We start from the raw sequence: 25,340 nt of genomic DNA, 5'->3' as shown, positions 1-25,340 counted from the left end.
TGTGGCAAGACTGGGCTCAAATGATAGGAAATCTTATACTCTACATCAGGGATATGCAATTAGCGGACCTCCAGCTGTTGCAAAACTACAAGTCCCATCATTCCTCTGCCTCTGGATGTCATGCTTGTGGCTATCAGAGTCTTGCTATGCCTCATGGGACTTGTAGTTCTGCAACAGCTGGAGGACCGCTAATTGCATATCCCTGCTCTTCAATATGACATAAAAAAATAAAAAATAAAAAAATTCGGGTTTACATCCACTTTAAGCCTGTAAAGGCAACTCAATATAATTATATGTACATTTGTGCTCATAAGTTTACACACCTTGGCAGATTTATGATTTCTTGGCCATTTTTCAGAGAATATGAATGATAAACACAAAAACTTTTCTTTCACTCATGGTTAGGCTCGATTCACACAGGGGCAACACGACTTCAACACGACTTCAGCGCGACTTTAAGCAATTTACAACGCGACTCCAAGTCTCCTCCAGGACAGGTGACTTATCACAGAATAATCAGCTCTCTGGGAGGGAGGGGTTTGCCTGGGTAAACTAATTTCTTTTCCTGTAAAGTCACTTTAATATAGATGGAGATCCGACTTGGAGGCAACTTCCATTGAATTCTATGGGTACAGGTTGCCTAGAAGTCGTATTGAACTAGTACAGGAACCTTTTCTGAAGTCGGAGCGACTTCAGTAGTGTACATTAAGACGCTCTCATTGACTATAATGCATTTCCCAAAGTCAAGCGACTTGGGGCGACTTGAGGGCTGACAAGTCGGATCCCAAGTCGTTGTAGTGTGAACCGACCCTTAGTGTTTGGCTGAAGCCATTTGTTATCAAATAACTGTTTATCCTTTTTAAATCATAATCACAACAGAAACTACCCAAATGACCCTGATCAAAAGTTTACATACCCCAGTTCTTAATACTGTGATTTGCCCCTGTCACGGAACGTCCCACACTCCGCTTGAGTGCTTCCGTCATATACCACTTCCTTCCAGTCTGTATACAGATATCAGATATTCCAACCTCTCTGAGCACAAAACAAGGCGACACTTGCTTGTTGCTACCAAGAACTGTTTATTTAGAATCAAAATTACAAGACTTTAACAATACAACTGTTACCTAATTAACATAATTGACATGAGCTAATTAACTAATCCTCTATACAGCCTAGGTGACTGAGACATGACCTATTGCCCAGACTGAGTTAATTATCACAGGACAAATAGCAGCAGCTCCGATAGGAGTCGTCCCGTCTCCTACATTGTATAGAGGACAATGTGATCAGCTCATTCAATTAACAGGTTGAGTTCAGAATCAACAAAACCAATAATAGTCTCTACAAACATCCTGGGAGATATTGTGGACAAATATTACTGTCCCATTTTAAGTAGTCCAAGATATATTTTCTCACTCACCCTGTGCCATCCTGACTTAGACATAAGATGTATTCTGAGTTCCACGGGCCCTCCCGTCACATCTCTCCCCTTTCGGCAGAAGACTAACATAGGAGACCCCAGACGGGTTGACTCCGAAGTTAGTAAGTAGCTCCAGTCCTCTAATGCCTGTACCCACACAGTACCCCAAATAAATTGTTCCAAACATAGCATTACTCACCCAGCCAACCTCTGCCTCTCTCAGAGAACATATCTGCCGCTGGGGAGAGGCCTGGACTGGCCCTTCTCCCTGGAGTCCTTTCAGCCGCTGGAGAGAAGACAGGGTGTCTGGGCTCACTCTGTCATGCTGTTGGGGATCTGAGCCAACTGCTCAGCATCCCTGGGATATACAGGTGGAGACTGAAGTCCCATCCACCTTCACAGGAAATCCATCCTCTGTTAGTTGAGGGCAGAGTCCAGCAGTCCTCGGCCCTGTTGCCAGCCCTTCTGCTGGAAACCCCACACCTTCTGTTCCAGCTAACTGTTGGGGAGGGAGGCCGACTGCCCCGCCTCCCTGGAACTCTGTAGTTGTTGCCGGTGCTGGGCAGAGGTTGGTAACACTCTGCCCTGTTGCCAGCACTTCTGCTGGGGACTCCGCATCCTCCGCTCCGGCTAACTGTTGGGGACGGAGGCTGGCTTCCTCCACTCCCAAACTGTGTAGCTGCCATTGGGGAGGTGAGCCGGCTGCTTCCTTTTCCATTCCCTCATCTGGTTGCTTGGACGACATGTCTCTGGTACTGTCTCCCAGGTGCACTGATCTTTGCTGGGGAGGGAAGGCCGCTTCCTCCACCCTGGCCAACTGTTGGGGAGGGACAACACACACCTCCTCTCCCTTCTCCCCCTGTATCTGCTGCTGGGAAGTGATTGCCACCTTCTCACCCTGGGCCTCCGAAACTGCCACAGGTGTGGGGCAGAGGTCTTGGACCCTCTGTCCGGTTGCCAGCACTTCTGCTGGAGAAGTTTGTTGTAACTCCACAGATACTGCTGTTGGTGCTGGGCAGAGCACAGTGAAGTTTGGCCCTAATACCAGCTCTTCTGCTGGAGGCTCATCAGGTTGTTCTTCCTCAGCAGAAAAGTCTATTAAATCCCCTATCTCTATAACTGGTGTCTGGGGATAGAGGTTCACCATCTCCTGTCCATGGAACCCAGAAGATGTTATCAGTGCTGGACAGAGGTTAGCAGAGCTCTGCCCTGTTGTCAGCACTTCAGGTTTGGGGACGGCAATCTCCGGATTTTCCACTGCCGATTCTCTGGCATGCTGCTGAACTTGTTCTAGCAGTTTCCTGTATGCCCTTTCCAGATACTGTTCTTTCCTTAACAAATGGTCCAGATCAGGTTTGAGCTCTGAGACCCCTGCAAGACCGAGCATAGCCTCTCTATATTCTCGCAGGTCCTCAAGGTCAGGTTCCCCTTCATCACCAAACATAAAATGATCTGTAAGGCTCTCCCACAGCAATCCAGGGCCTCCAAAGTCATATCCCTCCGGAGAACATTCTGTTGTCTCCCCTAAATATCCCTCCTCTGCGTGCCATTGCAGAGCCCGATAACGATTGTCCAGCTCTATCTCCTGCTGGACCAGCCTGTCCAACTCAGTCACCCATTGCTCCTGGGGCCGCTCTCCCAGCAATGCCATCCGCAATGCCCGTTGGTCACTGGCCCATTGCTCTTGGGTTGGAAAGCACTTGCCCTGTTTTATACCAGCGAGCTGAAGGGCTCCAATCCAGAGCTTCACCCGAATCAGCTCCAGGTATTCATCCTCAGACACAGTCCTGGTGTATGTTGAAAGGATGATCCGCAGCAGCCCCGGGAACTCTGATGCCAGTTCCATATCTCCGCTGGGGTGACTGAAGTCTGCTATGCTGATCTTGGATCCAGTTGGAGGCTTGGATGTCCCAGACTGCAGGAAGCTTTCCCGCTGCTTGCCACCAATGTCACGGAATGTCCCACACTCCGCTTGAGTGCTTCCGTCATATACCACTTCCTTCCAGTCTGTATACAGATATCAGATATTCCAACCTCTCTGAGCACAAAACAAGGCGAAACTTGCTTGTTGCTACCAAGAACTGTTTATTTAGAATCAAAATTACAAGACTTTATATGCTGTTGGAACCTCCTCTAACATTACAACTGTAACCTAATTAACATAATTGACATGAGCTAATTAACTAATCCTCTATACAGCCTAGGTGACTGAGACATGACCTATTGCCCAGACTGAGTTAATTATCACAGGACAAATAGCAGCAGCTCCGATAGGAGTCGTCCCGTCTCCTACATTGTATAGAGGACAATGTGATCGGCTCATTCAATTAACAGGTTGAGTTCAGAATCAACAAAACCAATAATAGTCTCTACATACATCCTGGGAGATATTGTGGACAAATATTACTGTCCCATTTTAAGTAGTCCAAGATATATTTTCTCACTCACCCTGTGCCAGGATGGCACAGGGTGACTTAGACATAAGATGTATTCTGAGTTCCACGGGCCCTCCCGTCACAGCCCCCTTTAACATCAATAACAGCTTGAAGACTTTTGTGGTATTTGTGGATGAGGCTCTTTATCTTCTCAGATGGTAAAGCTGTCCATTCCTCTTGGCAAAAAGCCTCCAGTTCCTGTAAATTCTTGGCCTTTCTTTCATGAACTGCACATTTTAGATCTCCCCAGAGTGGCTCAATGAGGTCAGGAGACTGAGATGGCCACTCCAGAACCTTCACTTTATTCTGCTGTAGCCAATGACAGGTCGAATTGGTCTTGTGTTTTGGACCATTGTCATGTTGGAATGTCCCAGTACGTCCCATGCGCAGCTTCCTGGCTGATGAATGCAAATGTTCCTCCAGTATTTTTTTATAACATACTGCATTCATCTTGCCAACAATTTTGACCAAATTTCCTGTGCCTCTGTAGCTCACACATCCCCAATACATCAGCGATCCACCTCCATACTTTTCATCATAGGCCTTGTTGACTCCACTCCAAATGTAGCATTTATGGTTGTGGCCAAAAAGCTAAATTTTGATCTCATCACTCCAAATGACTTTGTGCCAGAAGGTTTGAGACTTGTCTCTGCTGTTTGACGTATTGTAAGCGGGATACTTTGTGGCATTTGCATAGTAATGGCTTTCTTCTGGCGACTCGACCATGCAGCCCATCTTTCTTTAAGTGCCTCCATATTGTGGATCTTCAAACAGCCACACTACATGTTTTCAGAGAGTCCTGTATTTCACCTCAGAGCCCTTTCACATTGAAAGCGCCCGGGCGTCGGCGGTAAAGCACCGCTATTCTTAGCTATTTCTTACCGTCGATTTAGCGGCACTATTTGCCAGCTAGCTGAGCAGTTTTAACCCCCCGCTAGCGACCAAAAAAGAGTTCAAACCGCCCGCAAAACACCGCTTTATCGGCGGTGCTGCCCATTGATTTTAATGGGCAAGGGCGCTTTAGGAGCGGTGAATTCACCTCTCCTACAGCGCTGCAAAGAAGCTGCTTGCTGGACTTTTTGTGCCGCCCTGCCAGCGCAGTGCCCCAGTATGAAAGCACTCAGGCTTTCACACTAGGATTGCAGATGAGGCTTTTTACAGGCGTTATTTTTAGCGCTAAAGTGCCTGAAAAACTCCTCCAGTGTGAAAGGGGTCTAAAGTTATTTGTGGGTTTTTCTTTGCATCCCAAACTATTTTCCTGGAAGTGGCAGAAAATTTAGTTGGCCTACCTGACCGTGTTTGGTTTCAACAGATTTTTCTTCTTAATGACTAAAAAATTTATTTTGTTAAAGCTCCAGATCTTTTTAGTAATTTTTTCAATAATTTTTGTCCCATTTGGTAGACAAAGTAAATTATAATATTTATTTTTAAATATTATACATTTATAAGTTTTCAATTTTAGGGATAGCATCGGATTTGGTAGCCATAGGGACGCCCAGGGCGTTACTCTCGGTGTCACCCCTCTGGATTTCATAAGGTAGCGCCATTAGCTGACCTTTGTCCCCTTAGTTTGGTTGCCTTTACAAATGTTTAGGCACCTTCTAACTGAGATATGCTATCTAGTCCTGGTTAGGCATTGTATCTGCCCTGCCATTTTGTCATCTTTTTGGTTTTGGATGTTTTTTTATACATCCTTGCATCATTTCCGGCGGTGGCTGTCTCTGATTTTGCTGACACGCCCGGGTCCATTTTCTGCATTTTTATCCTTTCCTTTTTGGAATTGGAGGTGAATAATCAACTTTCAAGCCTGGGAACTTATTAACCGCTTCCCGACCACCTTGCGCAGATATACTGCGGCAGAAGGGCATGTACAGGCAGATTAACGTACCTGTGCATTGCCCTTTAAGAGGCGGCTTGCGGGCCGCCGAGAGCTCCGTGAGTGTGATCGCGGGTCCCACGGACCCGATGTCCGCGGGGATACCCGCGATCGTCTCACGGAGAGGAAGAACGGAGAAATGCTAATGTAAACAAGCATCTCCCCGTTCTGCCTAATGACGACACTGTCACTGATCGGGAGCGGTGATCAGTGTCGTGTCACACATAGCCCATCCCCCCAGAGTTAGAATCACTCCCTAGGACACACTTAACCCCTACAGCGCCACCTAGTGGTTAACCCCTTCACTGCCAGTCACATTTACACAGTAATCAATGCATTTTTAATCGCACTGATCGCTGTGTAAATGTGAATGGTCCCAAAATAGCGCCAAAAGTGTCTGATCTGTCCGCCATAATGTTGCAGTCACGATAAAAATTGCTGATCACCGCCATTACTAGAAAAAAAAAAATTAATAATAAAAATGCCATAAAACTATCCCCTATTTTGTAGACGCTATAACCTTTGTGCAAACCAATCAATAAACGCTTATTGCGATTTTTACCAAAAATATGTAGAATACGTATCAGCCTAAACCTGAGGAAAAAAATGTTTTTTTATATATTATTTGGGGATATTTATTATAGCAAAAAGTAAAAAAAGTATAGCAAAAAGTAAAAAAATATAGCTTTTTTTGTTTATAGCGCAAATAATAAAAACCACAGAGGTGATCAAATAACACCAAAAGAAAGCTTTACAAATTAAAGACAGAAATTGGCAAAATGCATAACGCCGAAACCATAATTGGTCATAATGATTACCTGAACATTCAAAAATTATTTGTATGTAAATTGAGGCTCCAGAGTCGTAGGGATATGAAAGATCGGATCATTAGGTATAGCCATAGAGGTGGATGTATCTAGAGTAAAAACTGGAAGGCAGAGTGATGGAAACAATTAGACATGGGGCAACTAATAATCCCCAGTCAAATTTAAATCCAAACCCAGGAAAATAAAATATAATATGGCTTTTACCCTGTACCAGGAATCCTTTAACCACTTAAAGTGGAGGGCCACCCTAAAATAAATAGCCTGAAAAATCGTAAAAAAAAAAAAAAAACCATTTGAAAAAAAAAAAATTAAACTTGCCTGAACCCTTGTTGCTAGGCAGTCTTCCTAATCTTTCTGATCTGCCTGCTCCTCGGTGAGCGGCCCCGTTGCCTTCTGGGAACTGTGTGTGTTCCCAGAAAACCACGGAGCCATTCACAGAGTGCCGCGCCGCAGGAAACTGGCAGTGAAGCTGCAAGGCTCCACTGCCTGTTTCCCTTAGTTAGAATGGCGGTGCCGGGAGCCGAGGGAGGGGTCGGCCTCGGGCGGCCGACATCGCGGACACCCAGGACAGGTAAGTGTGCTTATTTAAAGTCAGCAGCTACAGTGTTTGTAGCTGCTGACTTTACATCTTTTTTTTTTTTTTTTTGCGGCCAGAACCCCGCTTTAAGCCCCGGACCATTTGGCTGGCAAAAGACCAGAGCACTTTTTGCAATTCAGCACTGCGTCGCTTTAACTGACAATTGCGCGGTCGCGCGACGGGGCCCCCAAACAAAATTGACATTCTTTTTTTTTCCCACAAATAGAGCTTTCTTTTGGTGGTATTCGATCACTGGTTGGTGAGTTGAGCTATGGAATGTTCTGTTTTTTTGTCTTTCATGTGATAGCCCTTTCATGTGCTCCTTGCTGTGAAGGCCAGTTATAGGTGGGGGCAGGGGCCATTTGTTTATTTGTTTGGTATTCGATCACCGCTGCGGTTTTTATTGTTTTGCGCTATAAACAATAAAATAGCGACAATTTTGAAAAAAACGCATTATTTTTTTTTTACGTTTTGCTATAATAAATATCCCCAAAAAATATATAAACATTTTTTTTCCCTCAGTTTAGGCCGATATGTATTCTACATATTTTTGGTTAAAAAAAAAAAATCGCAATGAGCGTTTATTGATTGGTTTGCGCAAAAGTTATAGTTTTTTTTTTTTTTGCTAGTAATGCCGGCGATCTGCGATTTTTATCGTGACTGCGACATTATGGCGGACACATCGGACAATTTTGACACATTTTTAGGACCATTGTCATTTTTACAGCGATCAGTGCTATAAAATTGCACTGATTACTGTAAAATGACACTGGCAGTGAAGGGGTTAACCACTAGCTGGCTAGGAAGGGGTTAAGTGTGTCCTAGGGAGTGATTCTAATTGGGGGACGTGGCTACGAGTGACACATCACTGCTTCCAATCACAGGGAGCTATGATCAGTGACAGTGTCACTAGGCAGAACGGGGAGATGCTTGTTTACATTAGCATCTCCCCGTTCTTCCTCTCCGTGAGACGATCGCGGGTATGTCTGCTGGACCTGCGATCCTACTCAAGGAGCTCGCGGCGGGCACGCGCCAATGGCAAATTCAAAGGGACGTACAGGGACGCCCATTTGCGCAGCCGCGCCATTCTGCTGACGTATATGTACAGGCGGCAAGCTGTTAAATTGTTATTTTGCCATACACAAACTACCTCCACTATGTACCATAGCACAGTACCATGGTGATTTTGATACAGTCTTCCTGTCTCTCCTCATGTTCCGAAGCTTTGCTGAAAACATTGTTTACACTTTAGGCTGCTTTCCCACGAATGCGCTCTTGCTGCGTTTTAAGTGAGGTAAAAATGCAGGAAAAACACATCGGCATGTGTCCCTATGGGACTCTTCACACCACTGCGCTGCAGGTGCTGTACATTTTGAAAAGTCCTGCCTGCTGCATCTTTGATGTGGTTTTCAAAAATCCATTAAAAACGCAGCTGCCTATTGAGATTAATAGAAAATGAGGCAAAAACGCATCAAGAATGCAACATGGTTGCATTTTTTGGTGTGTGTTTTTTGTCCCAAGTCCATGTTTCATGGTTGCAGGGCACCCAGAAAACACACTGTAAACGCATCAAAAATGCAGAAAAATTAAAATGCGTTTTTTCCACAGAGCAGTATGAAAGCAACCAAAGTATTATAATACATTTCCAAAACCACATATATAATGACGCATTAAAGCTTAAACACAGACATTACTAATAAGAATTTGTTGTGTTCTTTTCTTTCCCTCTCTTTACAGTTCCAGAACCTTTCAACTTGACGGTTAATTCATATAATTTCAATACAACTTTGCACTGGGACTACAATAGAATGGAAATGAAGCCTTATTTTTGTGTGGAAATATTAGAACTCATGTAAGTATTGTTAATTATCCATTATATAATTGTGTTTTTACTGCAGAATAAAGATGTCCAAAGACCCTAGGAGACCTATTATTGATTAAAATAGTTTCACCTATAAAAATGAACAGGCATCACTGGCTGACCAACTTCCGGGTCTTTTGGTGTTGCTGAGCTCACTGATGCGATCTTTCTTTTTAAGGATATTCCAAACAGTTGATTTGGCCACACCTAATGTTTTTGCTATCTCTCTGATGGGTTTGTTTTGTTTTTTCAGCCTAATGATGGCTTGCTTCACTGATAGTGACAGCTCTTTGGATCTTATATTTAGAGTTGACAGCAACAGATTCCAAATGCAAATTGCACACTTGAAATGAACTCTGGACCTTTTACCTGCTCCTTGTAAATGGGATAATGAGGGAATAACACACACCTGGCCATGGAACAGCTGAGCAGCCAATTGTCCCATTACTTTTGGTCCCTTAAAAAGTGTTAGGCACATAGTAGAGCTGCACGTTTCTGGCTAAAATGAGAATCACGATTTTTTTGCTTAGAGGATAGATCACGATTCTCGCGGCGTAACATCATCTTTCACATTAAAACAAAAAAAAATTGTGCTAACTTTACTGTTTCTTTTTTTTTTTTTTATTTATTGAAGTGTATTTTTCCCCAAAAAATTGCATTTGAAAGACTGCTGGGCAAATACAGTGTGACATAAAATATTGCAGCAATCGCCATTTTATTCCCTAGGGTCTCTGCTAAAAAAAAAATATATAATGTTTGGGGTGCCAAGTAATTTTTTTTTTTTTAGCAAAAAATATTGATTTTAACTGAAGAAAGAAGTGTCAGAAAAAGATTTAGACTTTAAGTGGTTAAACTTCTTGCATTTACACATTGTTTAAAGCTTTGCAGATTGCCCAGGTTATTTGTTTGCACAGAGAAGTTTATCCCTTTGATCTAAGAAGGAAGTTAGATACAATGTTTCAAGTTCTAAACTTGGCAGGCTGCCTGGATGTTTTCTTTTGACAGCTGAGTGAGCAGATAATCTCTCCACTTGTTTATATGAAAGAATCAGCAAACTCAGCAGGAGAGATCTTCAGGGGAGGTGAATCGAGATCACAATTTTTTAATGATTAATTATGCAGCTCTAACACATAGACAAACTTGTAATTCCTACACCGGTCGCCTGATTTGGATGTATACCCTCAAATTAAAGCTGAAAGTCTGCAGTTAAAGCACGTCTTGTTTGTTTAATTTCAAATCCATTGTGATGGTGTATAGAGCCAACAAGTTTAGAATTGTATCAATGTCACCAATATTTATGGACTTGACTGTAGTAACTAAACAAACAGTGACTTTTTGCTTTACCTCTGTATGCTAGGCCTTCTTATTTTTAGTACTGTCTGTAAGCAGGGAACTTTAGAAAATATAGATTCAGAAAGAAATAATACAGCATCTACTATAACATTTTTTCACGTTGTGTTTTGTTTTGAACTTATTTTTCAGAAAAATGAATTGGAAAAGTATTGAGACTTGCCAGAATATTTCACATCACTACTGTGACCTTACCCATGAGATAGATTCAGATCCTCTAAATCATTATAAAGTTAGAGTTAAAGCTTTAGTTGGATCTAGAATAAGTAGTGCTGTATCAGTGGAGTTCAGCTTAAGCAGTGTTGGTAAGTGACTATTAAACCTTTGAAATGTGTTTTATACTCTTCTCATATTTTCATATTCCATTACTTCAGTTTTAGATTTAAACTATGGAATTTTGACAGCCTGCTCTTATCTAACCAAATGAATCCTTTATATTAAGATTGTATGATTAGTTCTATGTCTGTATTCTCTGTATACTTCAATATCTGGGATAACTAAGCTAAATATGTGAACCCCCACCTTGTAAACCAACCCATTCAGATTAAAATAGACATGGAAGACAAAACATTTATGTATAGATTTTAAAAAACATTATAAACACTTTGATTACATACCCTTCTGTTCTCAGCTACATTAAGAGGTCAGAGAGCTAGGGAAGGAGAAAAAGCGGCACATGGAACTTCACAGTGTATGGCTGTGCGTGAGGGGAGTCAGCACAAGTCTGATCATTGGCGGAGAACAGGATAAGTTCTCAGCACAGCTAGAGAACTGACCATGATGTGCTTCCATGCTTAGTGTGGTCAGCTTTTAATAGGCTACGAAGTAATGCAAAGAGAACGTGTTTTTTTTAATATAAGTACATGGTACAGCAGGCACATATCAAATTAAAAATGTTGGATTTACATATTATTTAAGAAAACACCAGTGGATGTAGTTATATATTTATTAAAAAATTGTTAATGAACTTTACATGCAGTTACTAGAAGTACCTAAATTTGACTTGATTTTAGCTTCTTTTATATATCCCAGTACAGCAGCATCCCAATAGGGAGAGGCAAAGGTAACATTTGGGGCCAGTCGGGTGACTCGCATACAAAAATGTTAAAGTGGGAGTCCGGCGACCAATCCTTTTTTTTTTTTTTTTTTAGGTCATTGAGACACTTTGCTAATACCAAAATAATACTCACAGTTTGGGTGTAATATTTCCGCCTCTGTCTGTTTTCGTACTGAAGAATAACTTTAAAAATGTGATGCTGGCTGTTTCCATCTTGCTTATGGGCATGTGAAGCCCACAAGCATTGATTTCCTGGATGCGGTGAATGCTGTTCATTCACAGCTTGTTCACACGCATGATCATTGTTCCCGCACTGAATCTTGGGAAGCCTGACACTAAGCTCCCAGGAGACAGTGCAGCGCCAGGGAAAGGCAATAAACACGCCTACTCCCATGGGAGGAGAGACAGGAAATGCCACAATAAAGTACAATATAAAGGTAATTACAGCGATAAAAAATTTTTTCGTGCGGCATTTGAACATCTATGCAATTAACTGAAGGGCATAAGATTAAGTTAAAAATTTGAGTGGAACCCCGCTTTAAGGAATATGCTAATAAGAGATTAGAGAGATGATCTTATCAGTCTGCTGCTGCTCCTTTACTTTCCAATCACAGGCTGGGTTCAGGGAGGTGACCTGACTGTGCTTCTTGATTTAGAGGTTAGATCACAGGGCTTACTGTGCTGTGTAGTTGGACTGTGTAAATGTCAAGACTGAATGGACAGAAATATGAATCCTTTGGCAATATATATATATATATATATATATATATATATATATATATATATATATAATATATGTGTATGTATGTGTATATATATAATATTAATGTAATATTATATCTTATTTGTATAGTATATGACACGGGCTGAGTTTTCATAGATCCTGAGTTATAGACTGGTATCTTCATGTGTTTGAAACGCTGGCTTAGCAGTTGAGCACATGTTCCTTGGGTGATTCCCCTGAAATTCTACGCAAGTCTGAGCCCTCATTTTTTTGCTAGTGTTCTAAGGTGATGAACCTCTTTCTCCCTTATCAAGAAATCACGCTTGGTTTATTTAGTTTATTATTTTTCTTCAGATTCTTCAATCAGCTCTTCACTGTCTTCTAATATCGCAATAGAAGCAGTGCATCACGATCAATGCAACCTTGATAAAACCTTGGGAGCTGTACCCAGACACTATGCCGTAGGTACAGCCTGTAATGTTGCTTCAGGGACTGAATCCTGCAAGGTTGCTCTCCTAGGTACAACACATCTGATCAGCCACACGGTGCTATACAGGTCCAGGGATGTGGTCCATTCCAATAGAACCCAAACCCTGAAGACCCTTCAGGTGTATGCCCACTGTGACGGGCGAAGACAGAACTTTATATAGGGTTATATAGGGTCCAGCATCATGGACAGGTAAGAGAGGGTTACCACCAGCGCTATGTCCGGAATGTATTCACTTTTACAGTGTAAAATTTTCAAATTGAATGTTCGGAGCTTAGTCTCAGGTGGATGACCAGGTGTCACATTCCATCACTAGTCACACCTTTTACAGCCGCTGCTTCTACCTGCAGCCTTTATAAGGTACTCGGGCACTTCCTCTGTCGTTTCGCCATAAGAACTTCGCTACAGGACACTCTATACCTGAGTTGCTACAGGCTCCTCCTGGACACGCTTACCCTATATTCTGTACCCTACTCTGTGAGTACTGCACAGGGGACTACTCTAACCTGCAGCATCAGCTTCTATCAGGAAGATGGACTTCCTATTTGTCCTATCTTGGCAATGGACATCCTGCTTCCAGATCTACCATGGTTTGATGGATAAGGCAATGGATCGCCAGAGCTTACACTTTCAAGGATAAATCTCATCCTTACTTGCCTACTGCACCAGGTCATTAGGAATTTCCTGGACATTCTGGCACCAAGCCTCTGTAAGGCCACCACCTGGTCCTCTGTTCATATCTTTTCAAAGTCCTACCAGGTGGATGTCCAGTCTCAAGGCTCTTGCAGCGGAACCATAAAGTCGGGTCTTGAACCTTATTGCTTGGCCTGTTTGCACATTTCTGTGTGCCTGGTTGTTGCCCAACCTTCTTATTCGTTGCTTGGGAACATACCAGGTTCTGTCCTGTACTGTACAATTAAAGAAGTATGACCAAAGGTTTTTTGGCTATACTTCTATGAATCACAGGAGTGCAGTTCGTTCTGCTCTCCTGTGACCTGTTTTGAGCTGACAGCGGGCTAAAGCCCACTGTTGGCTGGTGTCAGTCTACCAGTCCAGGCTCAGGAAAGATCCTGACTTTAAAGTCGGGATCCACCCAGATACCAGGAACGGCAGCAGGCTCAGCCTTCTCAGCAAGGTGCTGATAGCCTGAGCCAGCCACTCCTGCCCAGCCCTCCAGTGAGCATTGGAGGGGCAGAGCAGAGAGCTGGTGACTGACCGTCACTGGCTCTCTCCTCGCTGAAGACCAGGAACTCAGCAATCAGCACTCTTTGATCACTCAGTTTTCAGTCTTAGAAGTGGCGAGGGCCAGATACAGTATCGGATTAATGCTGCATCCACATAGGTGAGCATACATTTTTTTTTTTCTTGCAACCCCACACTGCTCTTTCAAGATAAGAGGAATTTTGACATGTATTTCCCTATCTTGGAGTACAGAGCAGGACACGGGACATCCTTTAGGGTTAAAGGACAATAACTCAGAGGGGTCTGTCCTTAACAGCTTTGTCAGTGTCAAATTACCTGGAGGTTATAGTTTATAACCCAGGGTCAATGAAGCCTGTGTCCCGTACTGTACTCCAAGATATGGAATTTACAGGTAAGTCAAAAATCATCAAAAGTTTTAGAGCACCACCTTTTTTCTAGTTATTATTAAAATGTAAGCAGCCCAAGTCCAGGTAATAACCTAGAATAAAAATAGTTATTTGCATGGAAACCAATGGAGTTTATTTACTAAAACTGGAGAGTGGAAAATCTGCTGCAACTGTGCATGGTAGCCAATCCGCTTCTAACTTCAGCAGCTTTGAGAGAAAAAAAAAATCTGGAAGCAGATTGGGTTCTATGCAGAGCTGCTCCAGATTTTGCACTTTCCAGTTTTAGTAAGTTAACTCCAATGTGTTGGAAAGTACAGTTTTCTATATGATCAAAATACTCCTAGAAACATGTGAAAGGTCTGGCAGACCAAAAACTAATTGAATCAATAGACAGGTTTCTGAGAGTTGACACCTTGCCTGATAGGCAAACTAAACCGTCCTATCATTTTCAGCCAAGGAAGCTGCCATCTTAGCTTCTGTTTGATTTTCAACTGCCATGATTCTGCACATGTGATCAGTTATGACACAAGTCATTTGTTGGTTTCACAGTTTGGTTAAGAGCACAACCATTGTAACAGTTACATTCCCACCGCGTGCTGGGAATATAACTGTTTTTTTAAAACTGCTAAACTGATGGGTTTAGTTCCGCTTTAACTGTGGTACAACCTAAGCAAGAGACACCGAGGCCCCTTTCACACTGGGGAGTGGGCGGCGTCGGCAGTAAAACTGTGCTATTTTTAGCGCCGTTTTAACGGCGGTATTCGTCACTAGCGGGGCGGTTTTACTCCCCTGCTAGCAGCCGAGAAAGGGTTAAAACCACCGCAAAGCACTGCTGCTGCAGCGCTATGCTGACGGTATAGCCACGCTGCCCCATTCATTTCAATGGGCAGGAGCGGTGCATACACCGCTCCTTCACCGCTTCAAAGATGCTGCTAGCAGGACTTTTGTTTACCGTCCTCCCAGCGCACCGCTCCAGTGTGAAAGCCCTCACATTCACACTGGAGACACAGCAGCGGCTCTTTCAGGGCGCTTTGCAGGAGCTATTTTTAGCACTGTAGCACCTGCAAAGCGCCCCAGTGTGAAAGGAGTTTTAAAATCGTGAAGAGTAACTTCAAGCTGTCAGTTCAGCAAGTCAAGTGGCTGCAAGAAAGCCATTGTTAAAATGGCATAATAATAAAAAGAGACTTGATGGGGCCAAGAACAAGCACCATTGGACTTCTGAAGACCTTATGGAAAAAAATATCAAAATCTTAAGCCTTAAGCATGCAGGGTTTTTGTACAGGGTTACATAGAGAAATGGATGCCTTCTCTGTGTGTTGCACCAGCTGTCAAATATTGAGGAAGTAGTGTCATGGTATGTGGCTCTTTTGTTGGATCCAGAGCCACTGGCACTGTAAACCAAAAGACCTACTACAGCATTTTGCAGCGTCATGCATTACCTTCTAGTCTAATGCCCTGTACACACGGTCGGACTTTCCAACAGAAAATGTGCGATCGGAGCGTGTTGTCGGAAATTCCGACCGTGTGTAGGCTCCATTGGACAGTTTCCATCGGAATTTCCGACACACAAAGTTTGAGAGCAGGCTATAAAATTTTCCGGCAACAAAATCCAATTGCGTAAATTCCGATCGTGTGTAGAAAATTCCTACACACAAAGTGCCACGCATGCTCGGAATCAAGCAGAAGAGCAGCACTGGCTATTGAAATTCATTTTTTCTCGGCTCGTCGTACGTGTTGTACGTCACCGCGTTCTTGACGTTCGGAATTTCCAACCAACTTTGTGCGACCGTGTGTATGCAAGACAAGTTTGAGCCAACATCCGTCGGAAAAAAATCAGATGGATTTTGTTGTCGGAATGTCCGATTGTGTGTACAGGGCCATAAGTCTTATTGGTCACGGATTCTTCCAACAGTAAGATAATAACCTAAAACATACCACCCATGTAAGACTCTTATGACTGGAAAGTCAGCTGAAAATATACCCCAACTATGACACTTTCTGGTTTCTGGCAGAGGCTACATGGAAATCTTGTCACTGGAGTATTGGAGAGATTTACAAACCAAGATGGTAATTCAGTCTACCAGGGCCCTCCTGAAACTGAAATAGTTTTAGTTGGAGTTTGCAATTAAAGTGTTAAAATCTGATTCAAGACACATACAGTTTTGTCATGTTGCAACCAAAAATGTAAATTTATTTTATTGGGATTTTATGTGATAGACCAACACAAAGTGGCACATAATTGTGAAGTGGAAGGAAAATTATAAATGGTTTTCATTTTTTTTTACAAATAAATATCTGCATTTGTATTCAGCCCCCTTTACTCTGATACCCCTAACTAAAATCTAGTGGAACCAATTGCCTTCAGAAGCCTCCTAATTAGTAAATAGAGTCCACCTGTGTGTAATTTAATCTCAGTATAAATACAGTTGTTCTGTGAAGCCCTCAGAGGTTTGTTAGAGAACCTTAGTGAACAAACAGCATCATGAAGGCCAAGGGAAATTGTGGAGAAGTTTAACTGCTTCAATACTGGGCACTTTTACCCCCTTCCTGCCCAGGCCAATTTTCAGCTTTCAGCTCTGTCACGCTTTGAATGACAATTGCAAAGTCATTCAACGCTGTACCCAAATTTTTATAATTTTTTTAACACAAATAGAGCCTTCTTTTGGTGGTATTTAAAGACCAAAAATGTTGGAAAAAAAAAGTTTTTCTTAGTTTGTCTAAAAATTTTGTACATTTTGTAAATTTTTCTCTTTCACTGATGTGGGCTGATGAGGCTGCACTGATGGGCACTGATAGGCTGCACTGATGGGCACTGATGAGATTGCAATGAAGGGCACTGATGAGGAGGCACTAATATGCAGCACTGATGGGAACTGATAGGCGGCACTGATATGCAGCACCAATGAGCACTGATAGGTGACACTGATGGGCAATGATAGGCGGCACTGATAAGCAGGCGCTGAAAGGCAGCAGTGACTTGCATAGATTGGCATCACTGCTGTACAGGTCTCTCCTGTGAGGAAATGCCGCTGATTGGATCTCCTCACCGCACATTCTGTCAGTGTGAGGCGAGCCGATAACCGTCATTAACTTGTTTATGTGTGATCAGCTGATCACTTTGGGTAAAGAGCCGCGTCATCAGCTCTTTACAGAGATTGGGGTTGCGCCGTGTCCAGTGACACAGCACGCCCGCAATCACCATCTACTATGCCCCTGTGGGCGTGCAAGCATGATGATACTTGGGCGGCGTCACATGACTTGGTCCCAGAACAACAGAGCGACCCGCCCGTCAGCATCTGTCGATACAGTGGGTGGGAGGTAGTTACAACAGGGTTAAGTTATAAAAAAATATCCCAAGCTTTGAACATCTCATGCAGCACTGTTCAAGCCATCATCCGAAAATGGAAATACTATGGCACAACTGCAAACCTACCAAAACATGGCCGTCCACCTAAACTGAGAGGCCGGGCAAGGAGAGCATTAATTATAGAAGCAGCCAAGAGGCCCATGGTAACTCTGGAGGAGCTGCAGAGGTCCACATCTCAGGTGGGGGAATTGGCCACAGGACAACTATTAATCATGCACTCCACAAATCTGGCTTTTATGGAAGAGGGGCAAGAGGAAAGCCATTGTTGAAAGAAAGCCATAAGAAATCCTGTTTGCAAGATTTTGCAAGAAGCCATGTGGGGGACACAGCAAACACGTGGAAGAAGGTGCTGCGGTCCGATGAGACCAGAATTGAACTTTTGAAACACGGTGGTGGCAGCATCATGTTGTGGGGATGCCTTTCTTCAGCAGGGACAGGGAAGCTGGTCAGAGTTGATGGGAAGATGGATAGGGATAAATACAGGGCAATCTTAGAAGAAAACCTGTTATGCCCCGTACACACAGTCGGATTTTCCGATGGAAAATGTCCGATCGGAGCGTGTTGTCGGAAATTCCGACCGTGTGTGGGCTCCATCGGACATTTTCCATCGGATTTTCCGACACACAAAGTTGGAGAGCAGGAGATAAAATTTTCCGACCAACTAAATCCGTTGTCGGAAATTCCGATCGTGTGTACACAAATCCGACGGACAAAGTGCCACACATGCTCAGAATAAATAAAGAGATGAAAGCTATTGGCCACTGCCCCGTTTATAGTCCCGACGTACGTGTTTTACGTCACCGCCTTTAGAACGATCAGATTTTCCGACAACTTTGTGTGACTGTGTGTATGCAAGACAAGTTTGAGCCAACATCCGTCGGAAAAAATCCTAGGATTTTGTTGTCGGAATGTCCGAACAAAGTCCGACCTTGTGTATGGGGCATTAGAGTCTGCAAAAGACTTGAGACTGGAGCGGTGGTTCACCTTCCATCAAGACAATGACCCTAAACTTACAGCCAGAGCTACAATGGAATCGTTTAGATCAAAGCATAGTCATGTCTTACAATGGCCCAGTCAAAGTCCAGACCTAAATCCAATTGCGAATCTGTGGCAAGACTTAAAAATTGCTGTTCACAGATGCTCCCCATCCAATCTGACAGAGCTTGAGCTATTTTGCAAAGAATGGGCAAAAATGTCACTCTCTAGATGTGCAAAGCTGGTAGAGACATCCTCAAAAAGACTTGCAGCTGTAATTGCAGCGAAAGGTGGTTCTACAAAGTATTGACTCACAGAACAACTGTATTTATACTGAGATTAAATTACACACAGGTGGACTCCATTTACTAATTAGGTGACTTCTGAAGGCAATTGGTTCCACTAGATAGGGGTATCAGTGTAAAGGGGGCTGAATATAAATGCACACCACACTTTTTTCACATATTTATTTGTAAAAAAAATTAAAAACCATTTATCATTTTCCTTCCACTTCACAATTATGTGCCACTTTCTGTTGGTCCATCACATAAAATCCCAATAAAATACATTTAGAATTTTGGTTGTAACATGACAAAATGTGGAAAATTTCAAGGGGTATGAATGATTTTTCAAGGCAGTATAAGCCTTTGTACATTTACAATACAGTATGCATCATCTGAGGTACATCAAGCATTCAAGATGGTTTTGATGTTTATGTAGTGATGTGATAATTACTCTGCCTGTTTATTTATCAAGTGTATATACTGATGTTTAATTCTGCAATGCAGTGAGTGTTTTTTTTCTCCAATTTTTAATTATGGAGAGATAGAGGAAAGTGAATCCTTAGTCACAGGGCATCCACTTTCCTCTATCTACAATTTCAGGAAAAGGACTGAAATTGTAAGTTTTTTTCAGCATCCCCTCACTGAGATATGATATGAAGACTGTATAATGTATTATTGTTCCTGTGTGGTGAATACATTAAGTTTAATGGTTCACTAGAGGTATCTTGTTCCTACTTTTCGAAATATGGACTTTCAAATATAATACTGTGTGGATAATTGTCTATTTTAATTGACAGATTTTCTCTATTGAGATTGCACTTTTTCTCACAGATAAAGTGAAGGCTATGCTCCATAAAGTGGTTGTTAACCCATGTATATAAAATCATCCCATCCACGCTGTAATCTACCAATAGGTGTCCCTGTGCCTGTGATATGTAAAAAAAATATACTTATCTGTATCTATATCAGCGCAGCTCCCAGCACTCAGCTGATTCTTCGGCTTTCTTCACTTTCCGGCTCACAGTTCCAGTGGATGCGGCCGAGCACTCCCTCTGACGTCAGCCGGAGAGGAGAGAGAGCTGCGCATCAGCTCATCGCTGGGAGCCGCGCTGGTATAGATACAGATAAGTATATTTTTTACATAACAAAGGCACAGGAACACTTATTGGTATATTACAGTGTGGATGGGATGATTTTATATGAAATATGAGAGCAGCAAGAGTGGGGAGACACGCAGACAGGCAAAGGGGGGAGGAGGACAGAGGAGACACAGGAGAGCAGGGCTGCAGATGATGGAATCCCGTAAACTGACCACGGTGTCAGGGCTCAGCAGCCTTGATATACTGTGGTCAGTTTACAAGGGGGTGGGCATAGCCAGGCAGGATCAGCCAGGTATTTCAGGTGATACGGGGGGGATTATACGGCACAAGCACTGTGCTGTATAACGTGCTTTAGAGGAACAAAGCATACCAATAGGCTGCTGAGTGTGTAAAAATAGGGCTACCTGGGTTATTACTTGCAGTGGTGGAACTTATCAAAGGTAGCCATGGTAACTTTAGTATAACTTTCAATCAGGTTAAAATGATTGTAAACCCTTACTTTGTAAAACAACCCAGTGAGTTTAAAATGGAAATGAAAGGCAACACATTTGTGTATATACAGTATATAGAAACATTTTAAATATCTTTTTCCCCCTTTTTATTATAAGTGATCACTTTCCCTCTGTTCTCATCTGAATAGAGAAATGGGGGAGGAGAAACACTGATCTTCCCAGTGAAAGGCTGTGCAGTCGTGCGGGGGGATGTCTGGACAAGTCTAATCATTGGAGGAGAGCACCCTGAGTTCCCAGCACAGCTAGAGAACTTACCATGCTGTGCTCTCCTGCTTGGTGTGGTCAGTTTTTAATTGGAAAGCAGAGGGACTGACACGAATGCCGGTTATTCACACAAAGGAAGCAATACAAAGAGAACAGGATATAGTACATAGTACAGCAGGCACATATCAGGAATATGAAATGTTGCGTCTGCATACTCTTTAACATAGTTGCTTCTAGTGGGTAGGAACCCCATGTACTACATATGGCATCTACTGAATAAGGTTATTATAATGTTGTCTTTTTAGGAATTATTGGTCCTCCAGAGTTAAAAGTACTCAAGAGAGAAGAGAAGATCGTGGAGATTGAGATTACTCACCCGAAAGTACCCTCTGTTAATGAAATAGAACTTGAACATCTTAATTACATAGTATACTTTGGAAATAATAGAAATAATACTAAGGTAGACCATTATTTTATTTTTTTTTTTTTGATGTGAGAATGCTGTTTACAATAAGGATGGCTGCAACTTTGGAAAATAGTACAATACAGAAATAACAATATTCATTGTAATAATATAGTTTGAGGTTAGATTAGCGGTTAACACCAAACGTGCTTCTGGAAGAATGGTCAAACATTCCCATAGACGCACCTCTAAACCTTGTGGACAACCTTCCCAGAAGAGTTGAAGCTGTTAAAGCTGCAAACGGTGGGCCAACTTAATGTTGAACCCAATACTTTTGGTAATATAGTATACACAAAATGCTTTATTCCTGAGAATAGCTTGAACAATCCTATTCCTGATTTCAACTATTTTGTATTGAAAAAGTCAAAGTAACAGCCGTAACTATGGTAGCTATATTTAGCTATGTCTCTAGATTGCCCAAGATTGACTGGGGTTATGCAGGATTATACTTTATATTTGAGTAAATTGTGTAAACATTGTAAACTGGAAATGTTTTGTTTGAAAGTAGTATTAAACCCATTAGCGTTTTTTAGCTTAGTACATTGAGCATAATAAAATAGACTTTCCCCAGTAAACTATTTGTTAAAATTCTTTTCCCCCATCACTTGTAGTCTACAACTTTTCAATGCTGCTGGCTCTTGGTGTCTCAGTGCCTCTGCCCTGAATGTTTTATCTTCACAGAGAAGAGTTAACAGTGGACCGTGCAGTTGAGTCAGTATTCTAGCTTGGAGGTAGTAGGAGCAGGGGACTGCCTTCCAAGGGGGCTGTGTGTTTCTATTAATGCACACAGTGTAAGGGGACACAGTTCTAACCCCTGCATGCAAGGGTTGCTCCACAAAACCTGGGGCAGAGGCCATGGCACCAGCATAAGCAGGAACATGGGCAAGGATCTAACAAGGACAAAGCTGTATACTCAATAAGCTCTCCACATAATGCATTTTTCTTTTTTTGCAGAAGGCAACAGATTGTGACAGTTTAGCATGTAAAGTTACATTTTCTATTTCGGATCAGGAGAATTACTGTTTTTCTGCAAAAGGTGAATCAGAATTTTTTCTTTTGATGAAAATGGAGGAATCCAAGGAGATGTGTTTATATGATGAAAGAGGTAAGTTATGTTTGTGTTATACTGATGTATATAAAAATACCCTTTGGTCATAGGTGTGCGCAGCCTCTTGCATTAGGGTGTGCACCCCAAAGCTCAAATACATATGCACGTGTATATGTACTGATGGTGTCAGTAGGCCAGTGGACAGTGTCAGTAGTTTTATTTTTATTCTTTTTCGATTTTTTTTTCTTTAACATTTTTTTTTTTGGATGAAATATCAGTGGTCTAAACAGGGGGGAATATGCACCACACAAGGCGATTAGGGTGTGCCCAGGCACACCTGGCACACCCTGTGCGCACGCCTATGCCTTTGGTCATGTGATTTCCTTTACTATAGCATTCTGAGATGCATTAATAATTGCCTTTTATTCACTCAGTGTCCATTCACAAAGCTTGTGTTGCAGAAGCGCCTGTTGCTGTGCTATTGCTTGTGAAAGTAAGCATGTGCCATCTCTGGCTGATCTCCGTGAAAGCTGTTAATCACTGTAGTAGGCACTGCGGATCCCTTGCCCAGCTACTGCCGGCTGCTTGGTGAACACAGAAGGTCACTTGCTTGGCACAGGCGCCATTCAGAAAACACTTTGCATTTTCTCAGTGAATGCCAAGTGTTCTCTAATAGGACAAGGTGGAGGTTGTGACACCCCTACCTCGCCCAATCAATGAACACTTTGCAATCTTTGAGAGAATGCAAAATGTTCTTTGAATGCTGTGCTGAACGACGACCTCCTGTATTCCATAAAACTGGCCATAGACGGTTCAAATCTTGGCCGGTTCAGAAGGACCAGCTGGGATTCTAACCATGTATGGGCGGGCTGATTGTAACCAAGTTGATCGATCGAATAACTTGGTTACAACCAGCCTGTTGGATTACGGGAAGGATTCCATCAACACGGACTGTGTTGATGGGGGAATCCAGAAATTTTTCTTTTCTGCAACTCGTGATCATCTATGGTCAGCCTAAGCAGTAGGACAGCTGCTCGGCACAACTCCCAGAATTTAGTGGTATTCACTGTAGTATCAGTGCATAATACAGGGATTTTCAGTTTCCATGAGAATCCCACAGGTATGGCACATGCATAGTTACATTGGTTCAACATGAACCAGAATAACTATGCAAAATAGTCCATACCTAAACTTCAGCTTTAAAGGAGTTGTAAACCCTCATGGTTTTTAACCTTAATGCATTCTATGCACCAGCGCCGCTGAGGGACCCCAGAAGAGGATGTTAGAGGCCACTCTGTGCAAAACGAACTGCACAGTGGAGGAAAGTATGACATGTTTGGTTTTTTTTGTTTGTTTTTTTATAAACGAGGGTTTACAACCCCTTTAAGCTGCACAGGGGATTATATGAAACTCATATAGACAGTTAAAGTGTTTATACTAGGTGTCTTGAAAAATATATTTTATTATATTTTTTTTTTTTTTATGAAACAGGATTATTTTAACATGACTTGAATAATAATACTATGTAATTAGCATATAAAGAAACTCCAAGCTGTTATAGCAATTAGGAAATTGTTTACATTTTTTCTTCCGGCTGCCGACATGCTAAGAAACATGACAACCCTACCTCCCAGGCTTACCTTTCTTCCTCTTGGGTACCATCATTGTGTTAGCACAGAGAGCAGTGCAGGGTCAAAAAAGGTTGATTGATGTTGATTGGTTTGTGCAAAAGTTATAGCATACAAAATATAGGTAAGGTTTATGGCATTTTTATTATTATTATTTTTTTTTTTTTTTACTAGTAATGGCGGTGATCAGCGATTTTTATCGGCACTACAACATTATGGCGGTCAGATTGGACACTTTTGGCACATTTTTGGGACCATTGGCAGTTATACAGCGATCAGTGCTATAAATATGCACTGATTACTTTGTAAATGTCACTGGCAGGGAAGGGTTTAACAGTAGGGGGCGATCAAGTGGTTATTTGTGTGTCCTAGGGAATGATTCTAAATGTGGGGGGATGGGACTGCCGGAGTGAAGAGAGCGATCATTGTTCATACTTTGTATGAACAACAGATCGCTCTCCTCACTCCTGAGAGCACGGAGATCTGTCTGTTTACATTGGTCAAAATGCGAACCGATGTAAGGTAACGCCGTTTCGCCCAGGGGAGCCAACTGGCCACAGTACAACTGCGGCGGCTGGTCAGGAAGAGGTTAATCGTACAGGAGACAGGGCGAAGCCATAGACAACTGGGTTATATGCTGCTACCTTAGGCAAGCAGAGCTGTGAGGACCCTCATATAACCCCTCCCACTTGCAGCAGTCCTCATTTTTGTCAAGTAATAAGCGGATACACAGAGTGGAGGGTCCTGTGTCCAGTACTCTAAGTAAGGGACAGCTAAGTCAGAAATCCCATTTTGGTTTTTTGACAGCCCTACAAATTTGGAAACAGATGCCTGGGGCTGAAAGGCCCAGAAGGAACCCACAGACCTACTGCAGCGCACCATAACAGACAAGTGAGGGATCCTGTCCATCAAGGAATAGAACAGAGCAATGACGTGTCTTCTCCACCTAGCTAGGGTGGAACAACAGGCTGATAACTCCTTGCAAATGCCTCCCAGTAGGATAAAAGGCGGTAACTGAAATAATCCTGTACATCACATACCACATCCGCATAGTGGATACACTCCTCATTTACTGTAGTTTCTAGATCATGGATGTCTCATCTCTACAAAAGGAGCTTAATGGTTCTTCTGAGCATTTTATTCCATGAATCTTCCTACAAGCACTCACCTGCACACAAGCCATTCTGGATAATGGCATAGAATTCTAGGCACGCCAACGGGACCATACCTGGACCTTGCTGGAGATGGAAGATGAGGGACCAGGCTTTAAGTTGCTTTGGGTACTGGACCCTGTGTTCGGCACTCCTCCTTTGCATAAATTGCAACATCTGGAGTAAGCCGCAGGGTGCTATACAGATCAAGGGAAGTGGTGATCTGTATCCCAGTAGTTCGAGTCCCTGAAGATCGCTTGAGGTCTAAGGGCCTGGCCACAGCTAACATTAAGCAAATCTTTGGGTCCCCCTCACAGCATGGTGGCCTCTCTTCTTCGGACGCCTCATTGGCTTCTTCTTGTACCCCTCATTTCTCCTTTCAATTTATTGAGTGAAATAAGT

General features: G+C 42.6%; 1 protein-coding gene across 1 annotated transcript in view; it reads left to right on the top strand.

Annotated features, from left to right (window-relative positions):
- The window catches only part of IFNGR1 (interferon gamma receptor 1), a 64,922-nt gene that overhangs the window by 25,659 nt on the left and 13,923 nt on the right, over positions 1 to 25,340 (top strand). Inside the window, exons 2-5 of the mRNA XM_073627355.1 lie at positions 8,876 to 8,990; positions 10,482 to 10,654; positions 20,954 to 21,108; positions 22,066 to 22,216. Of these exons, the coding sequence (XP_073483456.1) occupies positions 8,876 to 8,990; positions 10,482 to 10,654; positions 20,954 to 21,108; positions 22,066 to 22,216 (594 nt within the window). The remainder of the gene's footprint in view (positions 1 to 8,875; positions 8,991 to 10,481; positions 10,655 to 20,953; positions 21,109 to 22,065; positions 22,217 to 25,340) is intronic.

Source organism: Aquarana catesbeiana, linkage group LG04 (assembly GCF_042186555.1).
Source record: "Aquarana catesbeiana isolate 2022-GZ linkage group LG04, ASM4218655v1, whole genome shotgun sequence".
Taxonomy (NCBI): Eukaryota; Metazoa; Chordata; class Amphibia; order Anura; family Ranidae; genus Aquarana; species Aquarana catesbeiana.
Note: the sequence above shows the minus strand (reverse complement) of the source record. Positions and strands in the feature narration are given on the sequence as shown.